At 39.9% G+C, this 21573-nt stretch overlaps 1 protein-coding gene across 1 annotated transcript in view; it reads right to left on the reverse strand.

Annotated features, from left to right (window-relative positions):
* Nucleotides 1-7631: 7631 nt before the first annotated feature.
* SERTM1 (serine rich and transmembrane domain containing 1) overlaps nucleotides 7632-21573 on the reverse strand; it is a 52592-nt gene continuing 38650 nt past the window's right edge. The window contains exon 2 of the mRNA XM_089690850.1: nucleotides 7632-12774. Coding sequence (XP_089546976.1) covers nucleotides 12333-12665 — 333 coding nt within the window. The 5' untranslated portion in view covers nucleotides 12666-12774 and the 3' untranslated portion in view covers nucleotides 7632-12332. The remainder of the gene's footprint in view (nucleotides 12775-21573) is intronic.

Genomic DNA, 21573 nt, shown 5'->3' on the forward strand with positions numbered 1-21573 from the left:
GCCCCGCTGATTGACTTGGGTGCCCCACGGGGACTCTCTTTCTTAGAACATTGGGAGAGGGGTTCTGCATACCAACTTTTATCAGTCCCAGAAGGAAAGGATTTTACTCTTTGCTTTCAGTGCCTCCCAGGCTACTAGGTACCAAGTGGGGGATTGCAAACTCCTCGCCAGATGGTACAGAACACCAGCAGTTTTGCATGGCATGTTTCCCCAAGTACTCAGTACCTGCTGGCACTATTTAGAATCTGAAGGAACCCTTTCCACATTTTTGGGGATTATGCACATCAGGGATGGCAGATTGCAGTTCAATGGCAGGTAGACTTGGCAGTTACTGAGCTACTGGTTCGCAGGCACAAATACTGAGGAAACGTCTCTTAGCAAAATCAAACAGGCCAGTTCAGCAACTAGGTCAGATAAAGATGGCAGGAAGCAGGGTAGTCAGAAGCCAGGCCAGGGTCGGTAATGAGTAAGGCATAAGGAATAGGCAGGCCAAGGTCAGGGTAGGCAGCATTCAGGCAGAGGCAGATCAGTTCAGAGGCAGAGGATCAAACACAGAAATGGGTAACAGGTAACACAGGAAATGACGTAGAACAAAGGCAAGGACCCAGTGCACTAGTCCAGTTTATATAGCCCACCTAGCGCCAGTGCGCGCGCATGCGCACCTGCATGTCCCTGCGCATGAGCAAAACCCACTGTAGTTCTTCGGTTGTGCACACGAATACTCCTACCCTGACAGCAAGCTCCCTGGTCAGGGCTCTCCTATTCCTTCTGTATTGAAACATTATGTAATCATACTATCACCCTTTATATTGTAAAGCACTGTGCAACTGTTCTGCTATATACGTCCTGTAATATAATAATATTAATAATAGTTTCATTGTCAATGATAATAGTAAGCTAGGCAACTAGAGGGGGTGAATGTCCTTAATGGGAGCACAGACAGCAATACAACCTGAGAGGTGTTCTAATCCCTCTCCATTCTATCTAAAACAAGAAAAAAAAAGTTGTGCCTTTAGTTAAAGTTTAAATCTGGAAAATACTGGTTTATTCTGGACTTTACAAGCTGCTGTTGAATGTAGACTCACCATCAAGGTCAGTCTCGACAGGCCGGGAGTAGGGTTTGATGCAACATAGCGTTGCATGCTCTCTCCTACTGCCACACAGATGTATGAGCGATTATCTTGCGACTCTGATTCCTTATCTTAATGTAACTCACAGACAGGTTTGGTCTTGCAGTTTGATCCCAGGTTTCATTCTCTAAAAGGCACACAACAGCCAGACACACAACATTTCCCCACACCAGTCAGTAAACGGGCTGTGCAGCTCTTTTTTTGTTTTTTTTTGGGTAGAACTTCAATAGGGTGAACCTAGGGATTCTCCAGTAACTGTAAACGTGAAAGAATCAGGACACTCTGCACTAAGAATTCAGGGTGAAGGCACCCCCTTTGAACTATGATGAACAGTACAAAACAGGGACTTCTCAACAGGAATACGGTCTTGAGTGTATGAAATAGCAACTGCTGATCTCCCAGTAAAGCTAAGGAAAGTCTTTAGATCCAGAATGGCTAGTACTCACTGTTTCCGAATCTCAGTGCAGCCATGTGCAAGGTTGGTCCACTTCTATACTTCAGTTGTCTGGATTCCTAGGAAGTTTTCTGTGAAAGAGGTCCCTCAGCCAAGCGATTGCTGGGACCTCAATAAAAGTGACTGTTCCACACAGTCTTCCCGGAGAAGCCACAGCCCTCTGGCTGGGTCTTTCTCTCCCAAGAACAAGAGCTCCCTCTGCTCTGCACTCTTCCCTATTTATACCCCCCTCAGCCTCCTGATGGTCACTTGGCATATTGACCAGGGATTGGCTGGGGGGATATTAACATGGAGGCTGGGGTCATATTCTCCCACCCACGATGTGCCAGGGATTCCTGGGAGAAGTAATTGAGCCCATACCTATAGAGCCCAGGGTAGACAATCAATTGGTGCTCTCCCTGATTATAGAGAGGCCAAAAACTAAATTTTTCACACAGTAGCCTAATGGGGCTCTACATTAAGACATATTTTTACATATGTTTGCCAGGGAGCGTTATAACCGCTCTTAGAATGTCTGAGGGAACAGTGATGAGAATGCGATGGTGAGCAAGTGACTTTTGCATGCAGCCACCCCCAGTCCCACTTTATACTCACCTGAGCCTGATCTCGATCCAGCGATGAGCACAAGAGCAGTGGCTCTCTTGGCTGTCTCCATCCTCATTGGTTCAGAGACAGCAGTAAAACCATTGGCTTGTGCTGCTGTCAATCACGGCCAGGAGAAGGGAGCGGGGCTGAGCCCCACTCTGTTTATCAATGAAGAAAGCAACTTGGTATGGGGGACACTCGGGGGGGGGGGTGGAGATCCAGGAGCACCCTCAGGGGAGATGAGAAGTGGAGGATCAGGGTGATATGGGAGGATGAGAATAGGTCACCCCTGACATATATTATGTAGTTATGTGCTTGACCAGGATAGAGAGCCCTTTGTGGCTGGACTGACAAAAGGCTCTGGATGAGGACCCATGGGGGACTCACAGTGGAGAGAGAATGGGGAATAGAAAAAACCTTCTGAGTTATCTGCACTGTTGAACTGTACTGGAAGTCTGAATTATGACTTTGAAGAAATGACCCTGGATGGTACGGTGGGAAGCTGCAGCGAATCCAGGTTGCTTGCACGTGCATCATTTTTAGGGCAGTTCATTCATTTCAATGAGTTTGTAATGAGTCCAGTTAGATTCTTTTGCTATGTTGCTTAAAGGATAAGTTCACTTTTGGTAACATGTTACACCTGCTTTTTAAAAATCTTGTTTGTGTATTAGACTGCGTTAGACTGGCTGGATCAGTCACTGGTCGTAGGTGGGTAGTTATGTGTGTAGGTAGGGAGATCTCCCTCCAATCGGTTTTGCCCAATGGTGGATACTGGTGGTAAACTCTCTTAGGGTTTGAACTGCTGCCTTTTTGTTACAGCCTTAAGGTTGTTTCCACATGTAGACTTGAAATAATAGGAAAGAAGGAGCGCCCAATGTCCAAAAGAATTTGGTGGTAGATTAAGAGGCATTTATTGAGAATATCAACAAATACATCAAATCAACATGTTTCAGGAGAAAAGACTACCCCTTCTTCAGGGCTGTTGCTGCACTCTATTAAATGGAAAAGATTCCCCCAGCGGTTATATATTTTCCAGGTTTCAGAGGAAAAATTGACAGAGTGATGGCTGTCAGTCCAGGGGCAGCAAACCATATTCTCAATAAATGCCTCTTAATCTACCATTAAAAGAGCATTCTTTGGGACATCAGGCACTCCTTCTTTCTATTAGTCTAACCACTGTGGAAGACATACTTGTAGTTTCAATTAACTGGGAGCACGCTGATCATCACGATCATAGCTCATTCAGTCTTTCTCTAGCTTTGTAACAGAAAGCATGTACAGGGCTATGGGCACAAAGCTGGAGGAAGACTATGAATGATCCTGACATTGCACGCTCGATCTGCTGATGTGCTGAGTGCAATGTTCTACAGTTTCTATAAAAAAAAATAAAATAAACGCACATTTTTTACCTGCACAATCCTGTGCACTTTATACTTTTTTAATGGTGAACTTAGCCTTTAAGCCCTTATGAAGACTCAGAAACACATTGGCTGCATTTTGTTGTCCCACTGTTACTCATGATATTATTAGAGGACTTTGATCTCTTGAGAGAATTGTTTGGCACTCTTTTGGCTCTTTTAAAACTGGATTTCTCAAGTTTCTCATTTTTAGGAAGGTCCTTCACTTTGTGGAGATCTGCCAAACCCAAGTAATTAGGTTCACCCAGTGACACCATCTTATGGGTTAAAGATCTGTGTCCACCTCTGCCTCCCACTGCATTTCTACATTAGAAGGGGGGGTAAAATTCCATTGCAATATAAAGTAATAGGAAGAAAACTAAGATCTCTATACTAGAATCGGATGTACATTTCTCCACATTACCTTTAGCTACACAGCTGAGTGAGGACTTGTTTTAAAGTGCTTTTACTGCTTGTTTAGAATATTATTATTATACAGTATTTATATAGCGCCAATAGTTTGCTCAGCGCTGTACATTATAATGGGAGACAGTACACGAGACAGTACAGAAACAATACGATACAATACACGAGGGGTTCGAGGGCCCTGCTCCTTGAAGCTTACAATCTAGGAGAATACTTTAATACTAATACTTACAATCTAAAGAATACTTTAATTTGTTGTATGCATGGTCTGGGCACAGGTTTACTTAAAATAAACTACTGAATACTGAATTGTCCATTGCTGATATTGTTCCTTGGTGTACTAGTAATGCAATTTGTTGAATGGATATTTTCCTTACACTTTAGTCAGTTAATACTGTGCCTCACAAGAAGTCACTCAGGGCTTAGTACATTTTTTGTCCACCTTTAGTAGTAATAAATGCAGCACCATTAATCTAATATGTATTTACAACATTTTTCACTGAAGCTTGCAGTGCAATGAACCTGTGATCAGCACTTTGTGGGTGCAATGCACAGGCTCTTGCAATGCTTTCACCCAGAATCAGGACTGTATGCAGATGTTGACCTGGTGGAGGAAGTGTGACTTGAACTTCATAGTTGCTCTGCCACGGTGGCAGATGGGACAAGTAGAAAACATTCTAGACTTGAATGATGTGGCTTTGTGGGAGCCATGCACAGCCTCAATAAATTCAAAAGATCGCAAAATTCTGCACGAAGATATGTTTTAGGTAGGTTTGGGTTTTGGGTACGGTGCGACTATGTGACTATGCTTCATACTCCATCCTGAATATGGGTGTAACATAAAACATGATCTAAAACGTGGATGTAGGCTTTAATACCCATTTATATATTGATACTATTTGTGTGGACTAGACAGTGGTATTAGTAGGTAAACCATCTGCTCTACTCAATACACAAACTATACACTAAACAGATATATTTATGTAGGGAGCTGCTATCACCTGACTAAAACCTGAATCTGCTAATGAACAATGAAAAAAATGGTGTTGCGCTCCCTAAATGGTATCTAAATACACTAAATACAACCCATAAATATATACATTAAACCAATAATCATATGCAGATAGACATAAATAATAACATGTGATACTTAGATCAATAAACATACGTGTGTAGACAAAAAACATCACATGGTGACATAAATAAGTGAAAACTAAACATGCATCCCCAAAAACAGGGAAAAATCGTGACTTGGGTCACGAGTGAAGTGATAGATGAATGGCATACATTGTGCCTCAATAAAAAGTGCCCTGTAAAAATAACTCACAACAAATGTGAATGCACTAAAGTGATAAGGTCAGGATAAAACCTGATAACAAAAAACATTTTAAAACCACATGACCTCCTAACACATCAATATGTAAATCAAAGTGATGAATGACAACCAATTATTGTCTAACTGGTGTGATGCAATCCCTAATTGGGATAAATAAGTGTGTACACAAACACATAGAAAACAGTGTTACAACACCATGACTTCACTGGTGACCCAAGTCAAGTTTTTTCCCTGTTTTTGGGGATGCATGTTTCGTTTTCACTTATTTATGTCACCATGTGATGTTTTTTGTCTACACACGTATGTTTATTGATCTAAGTATCACGTTATTATTTATGTCTATATACATAAGATTATTGGTGTAATGTATATATTTATGGGTTGTATTTAGTGTATTTAGATACCATTTAGGGAGCCCAACACCATTTTTTTCTTTAGACAGTGGTATTAGCAATGCTGGTATATAACTGGGATCATATTTACAGACAATGACCTATTAATGTGATGACAATCCAAGATCGCCATACTCTCCATTCTTTAATTATTTTATTATGGTAGATTTTCAGATTTACCTGCCAGAAAGTGTCAGATGTGAAGCCCCAACAGAGTCCTTTCAGCCTTGACACTCAGAGGTACATAAATTATTTTTACCATACAGATTTAGTCTCCTTCTGAAGCCTAGAAAGTGTCTATTTTCAGGACTGAGCTGAAGCAGGCAATAGGTTTATTTATTTTATTTATTTCAGGTACTTATATAGTGCTGTCAATTTATGCAGTGCTTTACACATATATATTGTACATTCACATCAGTCCCTGACCCTCAAGGGGTGTACAATCTAAGGTCCCTAACTTACATACACATACTAGGGCCAATTTAGACAGGATCCAATTAACTTACCAGCATGTCTTTGGAGTGTGGGAGGAAACCAAAGCACCCAGAGGAAACCCATGCAAGCACAGGGAGAACATGCAAACTCCATGCAGGAGGCACCATGGTCAGGAATCAAACCCATGACCCATTTACTGCAAGGCAGACGTGCTAACCACTAAGCCACTGTGCCGTCCCAACTATGCATTTCAGTCTGACACAGAATAACAGCTGACAACTAAATAACAGCATACACACTCATTCCTGAGAGGTAAGTCTATATTATCATAACAACTTATGGCCCTTTCACTCTGATGCGCTTTTGATGCGTTCCTATTGACTTACAATGGAAGGTGACTTTTTGGTGTGCTTTTGAAAAAATGCATCAAAGATGCAGCATGCAGGTGTGAACAGTTAGAGATGATTTAATGGGGAATAGTTTTCATGCACTTCTATCGCCCTGGAAAAATGTGGCAAAAGCGCACCAGTGTGAAAAGGGCCTTAAGAATGGAGTCTGAAATGTTTATAAATGCCCATTCCTGATTGGTTCTTTTTAACCTCCCTAGCGGTATTCCCGAGTGTAGCTCGGGGTAAAATGTCAGTACCAAAAGCGGTAACCCCGAGCTACACTCGGGCTTACCATGCGGCGCTGCATAGGGAGTCCCTGCAGAGCTTACCTTGTCCTGCGCTCCCGCGATGTGTCCCCTGCAGCATCCCCGGCCATCTCCTCCGGCCGATGCCGGCAATCGGCTTCTGTGTTCTGGTCCCTGTGACGTTGGGACGTACGGGCGCCGCCGGCGGTGGGAAATTTGAACATTTTACATAGTAAAACATTGCTGTTTCAACCCATTTCACATACATTTTGTCCCTAGTGCTTTGTCCTGTGCCCTGCCTGCATTTTGTCTGTTCTTTCTGCCTGGAAACTGAGAAACGTCCATGGCGTCCAAAAAGCGTCCCTTTAGGTCAAAAGTGGTTTTAGACCAGCTAGAGAACAGCAAATTAGAACCACTTGCAGAATTGAGTGATAATGATTCGTGGGGAAATTCGTCATCAGACACTGAAAACGATTTTGCGACTTTGCTCAGCGAACTTGGTGCTCTATTTCAAATTTCAGTGTTTTTGGTTTGATTATATTATTGAATTAAATGTATTATTATTATATTATTATTTTTTATGATTATTTATTAAATTATAATTTATGATTTCGTGTTTCAAATTTTATCATACCCGGGATGTTTACTAGACTCTTGTTCGGACAGATTTCAGTGAGTTATTCCTAAATATTACAGCCTACAATAAAAAAACAACATATTTCCATGCAAAATAATGGTACCGCTTTCAGCACCAAAAATCTGAAATAATCATACCGCTAGGGAGGTTAAGTATGTATGAGAATAAGAGGTATTAAAAAAATGATACACTTTGAAAAATGACAAACTGTATATATTTACATTTATTTTTACAGTATGTAGCACAAACAGTTAAAACATTTAACATGATATTTATACATTGTGGAGATTGTCAAAGGCACAGGATTAAGATCCATTGCAAGGCGTAAAGTACTGAGGAACACTGTTAGGAAAGTGATTCATTTATCACACCAGTAGCCTTAAGGGGTGACACTGTCAGATATTACTATGGTTCATGTGCTTTTCTGTACACTGATGGTACTTTGTAACTGGCAGCTAGATTTAAAGGTCAGAATTTGAAACAGAAATGATCATCATAATTCACTGTCGGGTAAGGGATCTATTACCCAGAATACATTTTTTATTGAAACGCTCATGTAGGCTGATATTCATTCTGGCTGTAATATTCATAATTTCGATTGACATTATCAAGCACTTCTTAAAGTGGACCTGAACTCAAGGAGTGAAGAGTTACTATATATGAAGAAACATCTAGACATAATATTTGTGCTTAAAGTGGAAGTAAAGTCCACTCTCTAACTTGTACCTGCAGGTAGGCCGATAATAAGGCTTTCCTGGAGGTCCAGTGAATATCTCTTCAACGTGCACTATTTAGGAGATATTCACACAGCATGCACCCGGTGACATCACTGACGCATGCTCTCTGAAGGGATGGCATACTCGTACCCTACCTTCAGAGCTCTGTGCCAGGGTCATTCATACAGCTGGAGTGCGCAAACCGGGAAGGAAGACCGGCTGGAGATGGATGTGCCCAGGAGCCATGACAGTGCTGTGCTGGAGAGTTCCATGTTCAGGTAAGTCTGTCATAATGTGCTAGTATGTGGTGCATACTAATACTTTATTACTTAAACCTGCAGGGGCATGATTACGTTTTTTTGTGGTGGTTTACAACCTCTTTAACTGCTTCCTTGCCGCCCTATAGCAGAAATACTGCTACAGGGCAGCATGGGTACACACAATCACATATATATATATATATATATATGTGTGATTTTGCAGTTCCGGGTAGGGGGCATGTGCGCGCGCCCTACCCGTGCTGCCATTTGCAGCCTCGGCTGTCAATCACTGGGTCCCGGGAGGTGATTCCCAGACGGCACCCGGCAATCTCCAACGATTTCCAATAGGGGAGAGACCTGTATGTAAACAATACAATACAGATCTCTCCCCTGTCAGCTCCTGCACACTGCTTTGTATGGCTCTGCATAGCAAAGCCATACAAAGCAGTGTGCTTACAGTGTAAAGCACACACACAGCACACAGTTAACCCTTTGATTACCCTACATGTTAACCCTTTCCTGCCCAGTGCCATTAGTACAGTGTCAGTGCTTTTTATTAGCACTGATCACAGTATTGGTGTCACTGGGGATGTCAGTGACACCAAGTCAGTGTCAGAATGCCCGCCACAGTCCCGATATAAGTTGCTGATTGCCGCCATTACTAGTAAAAACTAAATACATTTCCAGTATATATACCGCGATTTGTAAACACTATAACTTTCACGAAAACTAATTTACACGAATTGGAATTTTTTTTATCAAAGACATGTAGCAGAGTACATTTTGGCCTACATTTATGACGAAATTTGATTTTTAAAATATTTTTACTGGACATGTTTAATAACAAAAAGTCAAAAATATAGGGTTTTTTTTTAAATTGTCATTTTTTTTGTTTATAGCGCAAAAAACTAAAAACTCACAGACGATCAAATACCACTGAAAGAAAGCTCTATTTGTGGGGAAAAAATTACATAAATTTAATTTGGGTGCAGTGTTGCATGACCGCACAATTGTCAGTTAAAGTAACGCAGCGCCGTATCGCAAAAAATGGCCTGGTCAGGAAGGGGGGTAAATCCTCTGGAGGGCAAGTGGTTAAGCAGTACACTGAGGCTGGGCTCACACTATTGCATTGCAGTAACATGCACATCACCACATCATGCAGAAACATATATCATGCGCGTTGCTGCACTGTGGTGCCATACATTGGTAATGGCAGCGCAACACCTTACCATCGCACATGTGTTCCAGCACATCGCAATGCACAGTATAACACCATAATGCATTTTTATGAAGTCTGTTAGAAAGAATAGTGCATGCACCTTTTTTGATGCATTAGGCACCCTATTCAAGTGAATGAGCTGAAATATTGCAACACATGTTAATATGCTGCACAACACATGGTAATGCACTGCAGCAGTGTAAGTCCAGCCTTAGAGTTCTACCTTTTGTCTTGAATTACTCCTGAAAAATAGCAGTGCACTCCCTGACATATGACCGTGCCTAGGCACTCCTGTCCTGTATCCTCATAGCTGTATTTGCACTGCACATCCTTGTAAAACTCAGAGATGAAAAGGATTTTTCACAGACTTCCAAAGCAGGGGGTGGGGAGCTGAAATTACACACTGATAGCTGATTGGCAGGAAGGGACACACCCCACTTCACACAGCTCACAGGAACCGAACTAAGGCTGTCAAACAAATTCTATGTGCTGGAGGTCCTTCCCCTGTCACCTTTTTAGCTCTTGGTGTCAGTAAAACTTGTCATGAGTGACTCATGCTGATAACAGAGAGACAAGTAAAAACTATATAAATATGTGCTTTGTTCAGATGTCATGTGAGGTTTACAACCACTTTAATTTTTTGGCTCTTCTGGATTTCTATCTCTGCTTCACTAATATTTCCTCATCAGTCATCTGATCACCAGTAATTGGTGGGATGGGGGGCATCCCTTCTCCTTGTCAGAATGGTCATTTTCACACAGAAACACAGTATGGAGCAAAGCATGTATGTTAGTATTGAAGATAGGATCAGATGCTGGGAGCCTACAGGCAACACTGATTATTTCTATTGTTCTTTTCCCTATATTTGGACTTTTGGGTAAAACTTCCATTTTACAGGTCCTCCTATCCAAACAAAAAACCTTTTTATAGTTCACATATGTGTTAATTGTTAAATATAGCGTTTTATTATTTTTTTGTTTGATGGAACTGGAAAGACTGTCAATACAAAAATACATACTTTAGTATTATTGGTAGCCAAGATGTGTCTGCCCTCATCACTGACAGCTATACTATTAACATTTACTGAACCTGTCTTTAATTTTTATAAAGATTTGGGTCTCTAATGCAGCAGAAAGAGCAAACCTATCCACAAGGGAATTCATTGGACTTTCCAGAGTTTCACCTCGGTGTGGTAAAATAAAATGATTTACATCTGGCCTTATTATAAAGCAATGAGCACATTTGCACAATGTTCTTTGCCTTTTTTCATAAAGGTCATGATGTTTGAAGTTAAGCATTTCACATATTTATGGAGAATTCCCGATAAGCCGTTTTGTTGCTGTATATGGTAAAGTGCCATGCTTCTGGAATGAATGTTTGGAGCCAGTGCTTTGTTAAAGAATTGTGCTGTTTTTGGCCCACTCACACGATGGCTCCCTTTGGTCAACAAATTTGCAAGACAATTATTATAGGAAAAATGTGCTATTGATGAGACAGCTTGTTTGGGCCTTGGAACATCTTATGACGTCTCTGTTGTTCGAGCTTTGGAGCATCTTCTTTGACACCTTGCATGCCCTAATGATTTACTGATCTATCCACAAGGGTCAAGAGTTGACCAGAAAAGAGCAGGTTAAAAAAAAGTAATTAGAAACTGTAATTATTGTGCTTTTGTGCTGCCAACTCCTGCCAATAAGTGCCTTATGGAGAACACAGTTCTGACTAGAGACGTTAATTTATTCAAACCCTAACTGAATGGTCCAGTTCACCCAGAAATATATTTTGGTGTGTAGACTGATTCACAAACTGCCTTCAAATGATGATCAGGTACTCTGTACAAGGACTTTCTAGAAGTACTTAGTGCAGCCCTCCCTTCAAGTAACAAATGATAAATCTGGTTGATTAAAGTAATACCCACAATAAAGGCTGAGGGACAGGCTCAAAGGTCTAAGCCCAATAGCATCTACACAGGATTAATATCAATTTTGGCAGGACTGACCCTTTAAGTGGATAATTCATACTGTGATACACTAATTGGTTGCTTATGTTGATTTGCTTTTTATACAGCCCATAGGTAAGAAGCCAAATTTCTTCTTTCTAAGTGAAGTAAATAAACATCATGCTCAATTACATATACTACTCTTAAACCATTGCAACATATTGATTTCATAGGTATCCCCCAGGTAAGACGTAATATTTCAGAACACATGTTATCCCACCTTTTACTTAAAAGTATGTTAAACTTGTGCTAGTTTGGCCCTTAGATATTGTGCATGCCAAAAAGAAAAATATAATTAGAAATATTTATCTCAAAATAATCTCTTTAAAAGTAACAAATTTACAGATGACCAGTAAATGCAAGTACAATTGCCAAGTATGATAGAGGTACAGTGTGTGGCAAGTTATACGCAGGAGAAAAAAGCACAGGTTGGTGTTTAGATCAAGAGCTCTATAATAGGAAGGACTTTGATCTCCCAGAGGGTCCTGATTAGAGAGAGTACATTTGCTTCATAAGTTTATTTAACATGAGAAACATTCAAGTTGACTGAAACTGGGCACGAAGCAGATGAAACGAATAAATGACAAAAGCAAAATTGAGCTAAAAAGCAGCATCATTTCAAACAGAATAAGGGATGTATGTTCAGATTCAAAGGTGTTATCCACATGCAAGAATTTCAGGTTTCCTGTCTTTAGGAATTCTGTTTTATCTCTTTTTATGAAGAAAGGTTAGAAAAAGAAGACCTCTGGGAAGAAATACTACAAACTTCTAAGTTAGTGAAGGAGCTCCCTGCATCACTTGTGTATTCAGGATAAGATGATGTTGAGGATATTATATTTTTTAGTCTCTGAAGAGCAATAATCAGCAGCAAAAGAAGAAAGGCCAACAGGCTAAGAAAGATGGACACGTAGACGTAAACGTTTGATAAACGGTTGGGTGTTGATGATGTGGAATCCACTGAGGTTGAGAGGGAGGTAGGGAACAATTCCAAAAATGTTCCATTCCCGATGTCTTCTGGTAAAACTGCTGAAGGACCAAATCCAGACATAGTGGCATGGGCAAAGTGTTGACCTTTCAAAAAGATTCAACTCATGACATCTTTGAGAGCCACCAGTGATGTTATGATTCGGTCATCCACTTTAGTAGGGAAGGTCAGCCTGAAATATATAAGGCATTTTAATTGTATAATATATGCAGTGTTAAAGAAAACATTTTGACATTTCACTATGTTGCTTTGATCAATGCTAAATGATAGATACATTTTACCCAGAAGCTTGGTAGCGGAATTGTTAATGAAAGAGACACTGCAGGACAAAGTGACAGTGTCTCTGCAAAGAGCCTCCCTGATCTCTATATATTCACCTTAATAAAATTATATATAGTGCAGCGCTCAAGACTAAATCAAATACTACAATAACTGTGCTCACATGCAATAGGAAGTCATGCCCAGAGGAAGTCACGAGTGATAGTGACGTAACGCGTAGGCACGTTAGCACGCAAACTTCCGGTACGCGCCGATGCATTTCCGGCGCCAGCCGCCATCTTGGTATATCCAGGAAGTCCTTCTGATTACATGCAGCACACCCACATACTGGCTAAGGAAGAGTATGGACATATGTGAGTGGCTATGTTTATTTGAGCATGACCATTAAAGTGTTTTGGCCTTAATACTGCACTTAGAAGATTCTTCTTTTCTGTTCACTGGGTTGGTGAGCAATTGTTATCTAGAGGCTTCCGATTGGGGGTAATGGATGTACCCTAAAGTGATCTACAACGTCAAGAGAAGTGCTTGTCGCCAGGGGATAAGGATCCAGAGTGATCCTGAAAGCTGTTTGGCCCTTAGGGGTCGGTGTAAGGAGGTGAGGAGGCAATCTAGCCTTAGGAGGTGAAGAGTGACACGGTTGCGGAATAAGAACACATTTGTCTTGCACATTTTTTGCACATTGCATGAATTTATTAATATCAGTTTTCATGAACATTTCTAATATTTTTTTGGACTTTTTTGATTAGTATATAAAGTGTGGTCACGTTATTACACTTGGAGCACTGTGAAAATTATTTTCTCAAATGGTAGTTTATTTACTTTATATATATTTGTTTGATTATGTGGGCACTAAGTGATAGGGAATAAACCTGAGTGGCACTTTATAATGAAGATATCTCACCTAATGATTTGTTTTTGATTAATCTTGTGACACTATTGCATGTGAGCACAGTTATTGTAGTATTTGATTTAGTCTTGAGCGCTGCACTATATATAATTTTATTAATATTTACACTGTTTGGGTAGCAGGTTAAGTGCTGGCAGCTTCCAGTAGGTGTATTTCCCTTTTGCGCAGGAGGATCTCTGTCTGTATATATTCACCTTGCCTTCAGCAACCAGGGGGAATGGTGACATAATTTCCTCCATCATGTGTCACCGACAGAGAAAGAACCAGCAAGGTGGCAATGGTAGATGTGTATAAGGGGGTCATTAAGGGCATTTGGAGAGACCCTGTCACTTTGCCCTGCATGGACATTTTAATAGTTTCTCCTTACCTGCTTGAGCTTCCAACCAGTATACCTCTTATGGTCCACAGTCATTTTTACATTTCTGACATGATATACTTTGGCATTAACTTATGATAGCAAAGTAATACATATATCTTTTTTTTGGGGGGGGGGGGGGGCAAAAATAGTGTTACTGAATATTAAAAAGTTTACATTTTATTCTAAAATTTGTCTCCTGAAATGACACTTAAATTATGTTTCTGGTCCAAAGCATAGTGTTTTTTTTTACAAATGAAATAGTCTTTTTTAGAAAATGTTGTGTATTTATAGAAATTTGTTGCTGCAAAAAGAAATAAAAAAAAAAACAAAAACATTAACAAAATAAACAAAACAGAAAAATATTAATGGTAATACATGAATACAAATTAGCAGAAAAACAATGGCTAAAGGAAGATGGGTGGATGGAGTTAATTAGGCATGTAGCAGGTACACCAAAGATAGGTGGTGGTCCATAATTAGCTAATGCATAGTTGTTTTCTTAATGTGAACCTGTCAAGTCCGAGAAAGAATCTAAGCTAGCAATATGGCAGGCAGCATGTAGGGTTTTGAAGCATCTACAGTGATCTTCAAATCAATATTTTGTGGGCTTTTACTTGGACAGTATTCAAGGCCCAGTGTATTGAAGAAAGTGCATATTACTAATTAACAGCTCTTGCTAAACAGGTGAAATATAATACCTCTATCTCAATTTTTTTTTTTTTCAGGTGGGTGTTTGGGCTTACAGATATTATGTGTTTTGAGTTTGAGATTTATTTTATTTGAGTTTTATTTGTTGGGGTCTTTTATTTATATTTTTATGGGGTCAGCAGCATTAGCAGCATGGATCTGTTGCCACAAGAGTTGCCCTTTGTTTCCAGCGTAACACTGCAGATCATTCAGGTGCTGTTTACTGCACCAAGCACCATGATTTGCAGACAACCCAAACTCCACAATTTACATTGCACCCAAGAACCACTTCCCCACCATACAGTTCTTCCAATAGCTGCAAATAAAAGTAGGGAATAAACCCCCACATGATCAGCAACATGTCTGGCAGGCCTATAGGAAGAGGCAGATGTTCCCATTCAGCTATGAGAAGAGCAAACAGCCTTTGTGTCTACAGGCCAAAACAGCAGTCGTGGATGTTGTGTATCTGTATCCTTAAACAAATTACCTAGTAATGCACTAATACTTTACATACATAGTCCTCAGCAGCTGGTAAATAAAATCCCGTAGTGTTTAAACTCACAATCAACCAATAAACCAGTGCTCAGCAAGTGAAAACTTGAAGGACTATACTGCCAGCCTAAAAATAAATCAGCCTAATCCAATCAAGTTCAGTGATGTAAAGATCCACATGTTACTGTGATGAAAAAGTCTTGTATTACTACAGTATATATTCTTAGAATCTTCAAAATCAATTAAGTCCTTCAATGCCCTCATAACCCAAGTGAAAGAGGAGGCTTACCAGAATGTATTGACCCCTTATAAAAGTGAGTCATGCAGCGTTTTTCATACAGCACAGGATTGGAGTAAGCTCTGTGGGAATTTCCACGTTTTCACTTGTTGATCATCTGTATCATCTCTCCTTCCAAAAATTGCAACCTGTTCAATAAAGGCTTATAAGTTGTCCTTCAAAACTGTCCAATTTTTCTGTCTTCAAACTTAGAAAATACGTCTAAATTTTTTCTCTTTTTCTTTTACATTCAATCTGCCTGCTCTCTCCCTTTGGAATTGAGGAATATAAAAAAAAACTTGAAGAAGTCCGCATCCATTTTTTGCAATTGTTTAAGCCTATGGTCTGAGAAAAAAGACTGCTTATCCCAGACCAGATCTTCCAGATCTCCCACTTATATAAAACATTTTTAAATAAGGAGTACATATTGTCCAATTGCTAATCAGTTCAGTTATTATGGCTTCTTTCTCTGATTTATATTTTAGGAGGAGCAAAGCTGCCTAGTCTTGCATTGTGGCCTAGTAAAAACACTTACATGCTGTGCTGCATGCCTCTGCAATATTTCTGGTTCTTGACTGTGACATAATAAGCCGAAATATTTTTTTTAACCAAATAAAATACACCTCATCTCTTCCTTTGACATAGTGGCCAAGCTCAGCTCACTTAATGGGCAGTAAGCGTCTACAATATTTTGGGTTGCTGTGTTTAGCATATCATACTCAACATTTTACTCATCTCTCTCTCTCTCTCTCTCTCTCACATTGCTGCCTTAGGCCCCAATCAAGCTGCTTGCATGCTGTCCAGCTACAGTGTGAATTTTTGTGCTTTTGCCTCTAAAACCTGGCATTGTGATTTTTTTTTTGTTTGGCATAATAACTGCCTCAGCTCTATGTTGGTGGCTTGGGGCTGTTGTGATTCACTCTGTGTTGACATTTTTTTGAACTTTGTACCCAATACAGTGAGTTGCTAAATAGAAGATCACAACAAGCTCTGCCCTGTGATTTGTTTTGCCCCGTGTGGCAATTTATATGACGTTTACAAGGTTAATGCATAGTTGTTTATATGATGTTGGCATGGTGAATATAATTAGTTAATGCACAATTGTTTTTTGAAGTGAACCTATCAAGTTCCAGAAATAAGTTATGCTGTGATGTGGTTTGCCCGTTTGGCAATTTATATGACATTGACAAGGTGGACATAATTAGGTAATAGTTGTTTCTATGACGTTGGCAAGGTGAACATAATTTGTTAATGCACAGTTGTTTTCTTATATGCTAGATATATGCAAACATACCTGCCTATAGGCCATTCTTTCTGAATCCTTTTCCTATGCAGGTAATGATCTTCTATCTATTTGCCCTTAGTTTCCCAGCACAGAGATAATAGATTTTATCTTATGGTATCAATCTTTACACCTTTAAAGCCACATTGAGCTAATTTAACCCCATTTGATGATGGAATCTATGCTGGTGCTGTGAGCCTAGATCACTGATTAGCTTAGCTGATTCTTGAGGATATAGTGTATGTGATTTATTTTATACACTCATTATTTATGTTGTTGCACATGTTTAGATTTTATGGAAGTATCTTGTCTTCTGCCATGTGCAAAGTGTGCCAGCCATTAGGCCAGAGATGGGCCTGTTTCTGAGGGGGACGTTTGGGTCCTTCTTCTTGCCCCTGCGGAGGTCGCGGGTTTGAGCTCAACATTCCATTTCTCTTAGAAGGACAGAAAGTATTTTGAAGCATTATCTAACTAGTTCTAAATTAATTAATTTAATATGCAAAATTTGAATGTTCATTTGTTATGCTTTTTATATTTTCAATAGTATTTGACCCATGGCACTCTTGTTAAAGCGGATTTAACAATCCAGGAAATGTGTTGAGTCGAAGGCTGAATATCAAAATCTGCCAAAAAGAAACTGGATAATCGATAAATTGGGCATTGCCCCGATGTACTAACTTGAGTTGCCTTATACGGACAATATAGCAATAACTTTGGGTCATTATGTAATAACATTGTTTTTTTGTAATAAAAAAAAAAATATGTAATGATTTTAATAATCTATGTGTATAAATACAATTAATGGAATTTTAAACAAATATTTGTCAATATGTAGTGCTTTAAAAGTCCACATAAAGATTAGCGATAGAGAGGGGGTTATTTCAAAGGGCACCACATCTTAATAACGCTAATGTTGGTTCAAAGAGGGAAAGATGGAGTTTTAGATGCCAAAAACACGCATATATAAAACAGTAAATAATTTTATTACAATACTCCAACATTTTGAAATAACATAAAATTACTGTGCACAAAACACTTTAGTAAATACGAGGGAAGTTCAAGTCCTGTTTGGAGCTGTTTGGACCCCTAAAAGAGTACCTTGGAGGTCAGCATGTCAGCATTGATGGCGAATTGAAGCAGGCTGTCCTAGGATGGCAAAGGCATACTGACAAATCTTTCTATGCCATAGCTTTCCAGGCATTAGTTAAACGCTGGGATAAGTGTATAAATGTAGCAGGGGAGTGTGTTGAAAAATAAATGCAGTTTCCACTCCTTGAAATTTGTTCTTTTATTATATAAACTCAGAATAGTCCCGATCAGGTGGCGGACTGACCATTCGAGCACTCGGGCACTGCCCGAGGGCCCGGGGTCAGTAGGGGGCCCTATGAGATGCCCCTGGTACCTTTCATTGGCTTTTTTATAGGCTTTTTTGGGCGTGGGTGAGGACACAGGGGCCCCTTGATCCCCTATTGCCCAGGGGCCCCATGAGTTGTCAGTCCGCCCCTGGTCCCGATTTGACTTGAATGCGCTCATAGCAGCTCCCTTATATGTTATCCCATGGAAATGCACAACCCATTATTGATGACAATAAAGCACTTATGAATCGTGATGACTTCCAATGTATGCCTGAGATGTTTTCACCGTGGGCAAAACATTCCAACACGTTTCTCAGGGTGCCCCGCTTCTTGAGGAGTATGGGGGAGCGCAATAAAAACAAACCATCAGAGGTTCCACATGGTAGGAGGATGTCACGGCCAACCAAATGCCATCCCCTTCTGGGGCAGGTGTGAGAGCAAAAAAGGGGGCAGTACCACTGTACTAAATCCGAGAAAGGAGGAAGACTGGGAAACAAAGCAACAATAGTCCACCAGTTTCCATAACAGGCCAGTCCAACAAGTTATTTTGAACCAAGGATACCAACAGGTCTAGAAATCGGGCCCCACCAGCAACGTCCTAAAGAAGCGGGGCACCCTGCGAAATGTGTCTGAGATGTTTTACCCATGGGCCTCTCCCCTGCACAGCCATTCACTGGGAAGATCTGTGTGCTGCTATTTTTCCAACCCTACCTCTTATGCAGCTTAGAACAGAGGGTATGTGGTCACTTATAAAAAAAGGAAAAAAGGTATTTATAATGTGATATATATATATTATTTATTTATTTCAGGTACTTATATAGCGCCGTCAATTTATGCAGTGCTTTACATATATATTGTACATTCACATCAGTCCCTAACCCTCAAGGGGCATACAATCTAAGGTCCCTAACTTACATTCATACATACACATATTAGGGCCAATTTAGACAGGAGCCAATTCACCTACCAGCATGTCTTTGGAGTGTGTGAGGAAACCGGAGTACCCGGAGGAAACCCACACAGGCACAGGGAGAACATGCAAACTCCAGGCAGGTGGTGCCGTGGTTGGGATTCAAACCAACGACCCTAGTACTGCCAGGCGGGAGTGCTAACCATTTAGCCACTGTGCTGCCCATATATATATATATATACACACACACATGTTTTGCCTTTCATGTAAACTGAATGGTTATTTTGCAAGGTGAGGGTTTACATACAGTATATAGCTTAAATCCAGCAGCCTGGACGTCTGATGATATTACAAGTTCTTCATCTGCTGCTTCAGCAGAATGAATGCACATGGATGTCCAGTGCTGCAATATGGGAACCTAGATCAGTGTGATGATGCACCCTCAGGGTGTGCCAATAGCATTCTGGGCTCACAGGAAGCAGGGTGAATGAGGCTGTCTATCACTCAGTCTAGAAAAGGAAGGACATCTAGTGGCAGAAAGGAGTTTCTACAGGGGCAGAGGGATAGAAGAAGGGCTCCTTTATTCCCAACTGTTCAGCCACTAAATATTTTTGCTGTGCATCAAATCCGAAATCTTTAACTGAAGGCAAAGGCTGCTATAGCTCACCTTCTGTAAACTTATTTGAAATGTATACATTTGTAATTGGTTTTTCAAGCTCTGATATTCTCAGATGCAATTCCACAGCTATTTGTCTTTCACTCTGCAGGTCTCTGCGAGTTCACGGACTGCAGAATTTCCTCATTACGGTAGTCCTATCACATTGCTCACTTCATGTTCTGGCAGCCAAAAGGCCAAACTCATCTTTTGTAGCAGTTGTCACTGGAACAAATTAAGTATTCATTGTGACGAGTCTGCATTCTATGGATGTGCTTGGAATTGCAACTTCAATCTTTAGAACTACTAATGAAAATTTAGTAGATGAACTTATATTAAATGCAATAAAACATTATTTGTATATGAAATAAAGGTGTTTTTATATGTGATTGAGCAGACTCCGTATTCACTCATTCATTGATACACATTGGGGGTGATTCACTAAAACTGGAGAGTGCAAAATCTGGTGCAGCTCTGCATAGAAACCAATCAGCATCCAGTTTTTTTGTCAAAGTCTAATTAAACAAGCTGAAGTTGGAAGCTGATTGCTCTCTCCAGTTTTGGTAAATCAACCCCATAGTTTTCATAATAATAATAAATTTAAAAAAAAATCAGAACTCTAATTTACACTATTCAAATATTACCCAAACAGTATTTTAAAGCAGTATTACACCCAAAAGCAAACATTTATTATAGCGCAGCTTACCAGATGTGATAGCAGTATTAGTTATCTTTTTTAAGTTTTCTTTCTTCCTTTTTCATCTGGTGATCTGTACAGTATGTTGTTTTTCAAAAGAACAAGCTCTCCAGCAGAATGTATCAGTTGCAGAGATGAGCCAAACCATTTAACACTAGCAGGGGTGCTTTCAATGATCAGCTTTTTTTTATTTATGTAAAACATTTATCCCAAAAGAAAACAAAACTGTTAATGTAACTGCTTATAAAGTGTTAGCTGGAGTTTGGGTTCTTTTTGTTAGTATATCTAAATCTGCTAGAGTGGGGGCACTCTAATACAGGAGACCAGATGCTACTGGTCAAATAACCAGGTGAAAACAGAGGGGAAAAGCCTAAAAATGAAAACTAATGCAGCTACCACTAATGATTGATAAGCTGCAATATAATACATTTTCAGTAAACGTTTAACTCAAGATTTTTCCAAAAAACATTGTAATTTTTAATTAAAACACAATCCTTGAGCTCCAATCAATGACTTTTAAACTGAGATGATGGCATCAGTCTACTGCGGACAAGAGGAAGCAATTCCTCAGTCTCCTTTTTCCCAGTAGTCAGATTACAAGATTGTAACTTTGTAACAAGACCTAAAATGCAAGCTGCAGCAGATGCAATCTGTGACATTTGTGGACTGCAAAGACAGCAGGATTTTCAAGTAATACAGGAGAATTTATTGTAGACCTAATTCACATTAGTGTGATTTCAGATGCAACTTGTGTCGCACGACAATAGAAATCACATTGATTTCAAAGAGGCCCATTCACATCAATGCAACGCAAATGTGATGCAACTTTGGGAAAGGTACAGGTGCTACTTTGGTGTTATGCAGTCTGATTTTGTGCCCCATAGACTTCAAAGCAAACACACCAAAAATGCATGTACATGCGTTTTTAATGCATTTTTGGCAGAATTTTGTGTATTCTCATTCTCCTACAAAAAATGTATCTGCATGAAAAACGCATAAAAAATGGATCTACAAAATTGCACTGAAAATTGGATCAAGTCGCAGCTGCAATAGAGGTGATGGGTACAGCAGA

The sequence above is a fragment of the Staurois parvus genome, unplaced genomic scaffold (genome assembly GCF_062004578.1).
Source record: "Staurois parvus isolate SC_StPar_1 unplaced genomic scaffold, SC_StPar_1.0 ptg000544l, whole genome shotgun sequence".
NCBI classification, from domain to species: Eukaryota; Metazoa; Chordata; class Amphibia; order Anura; family Ranidae; genus Staurois; species Staurois parvus.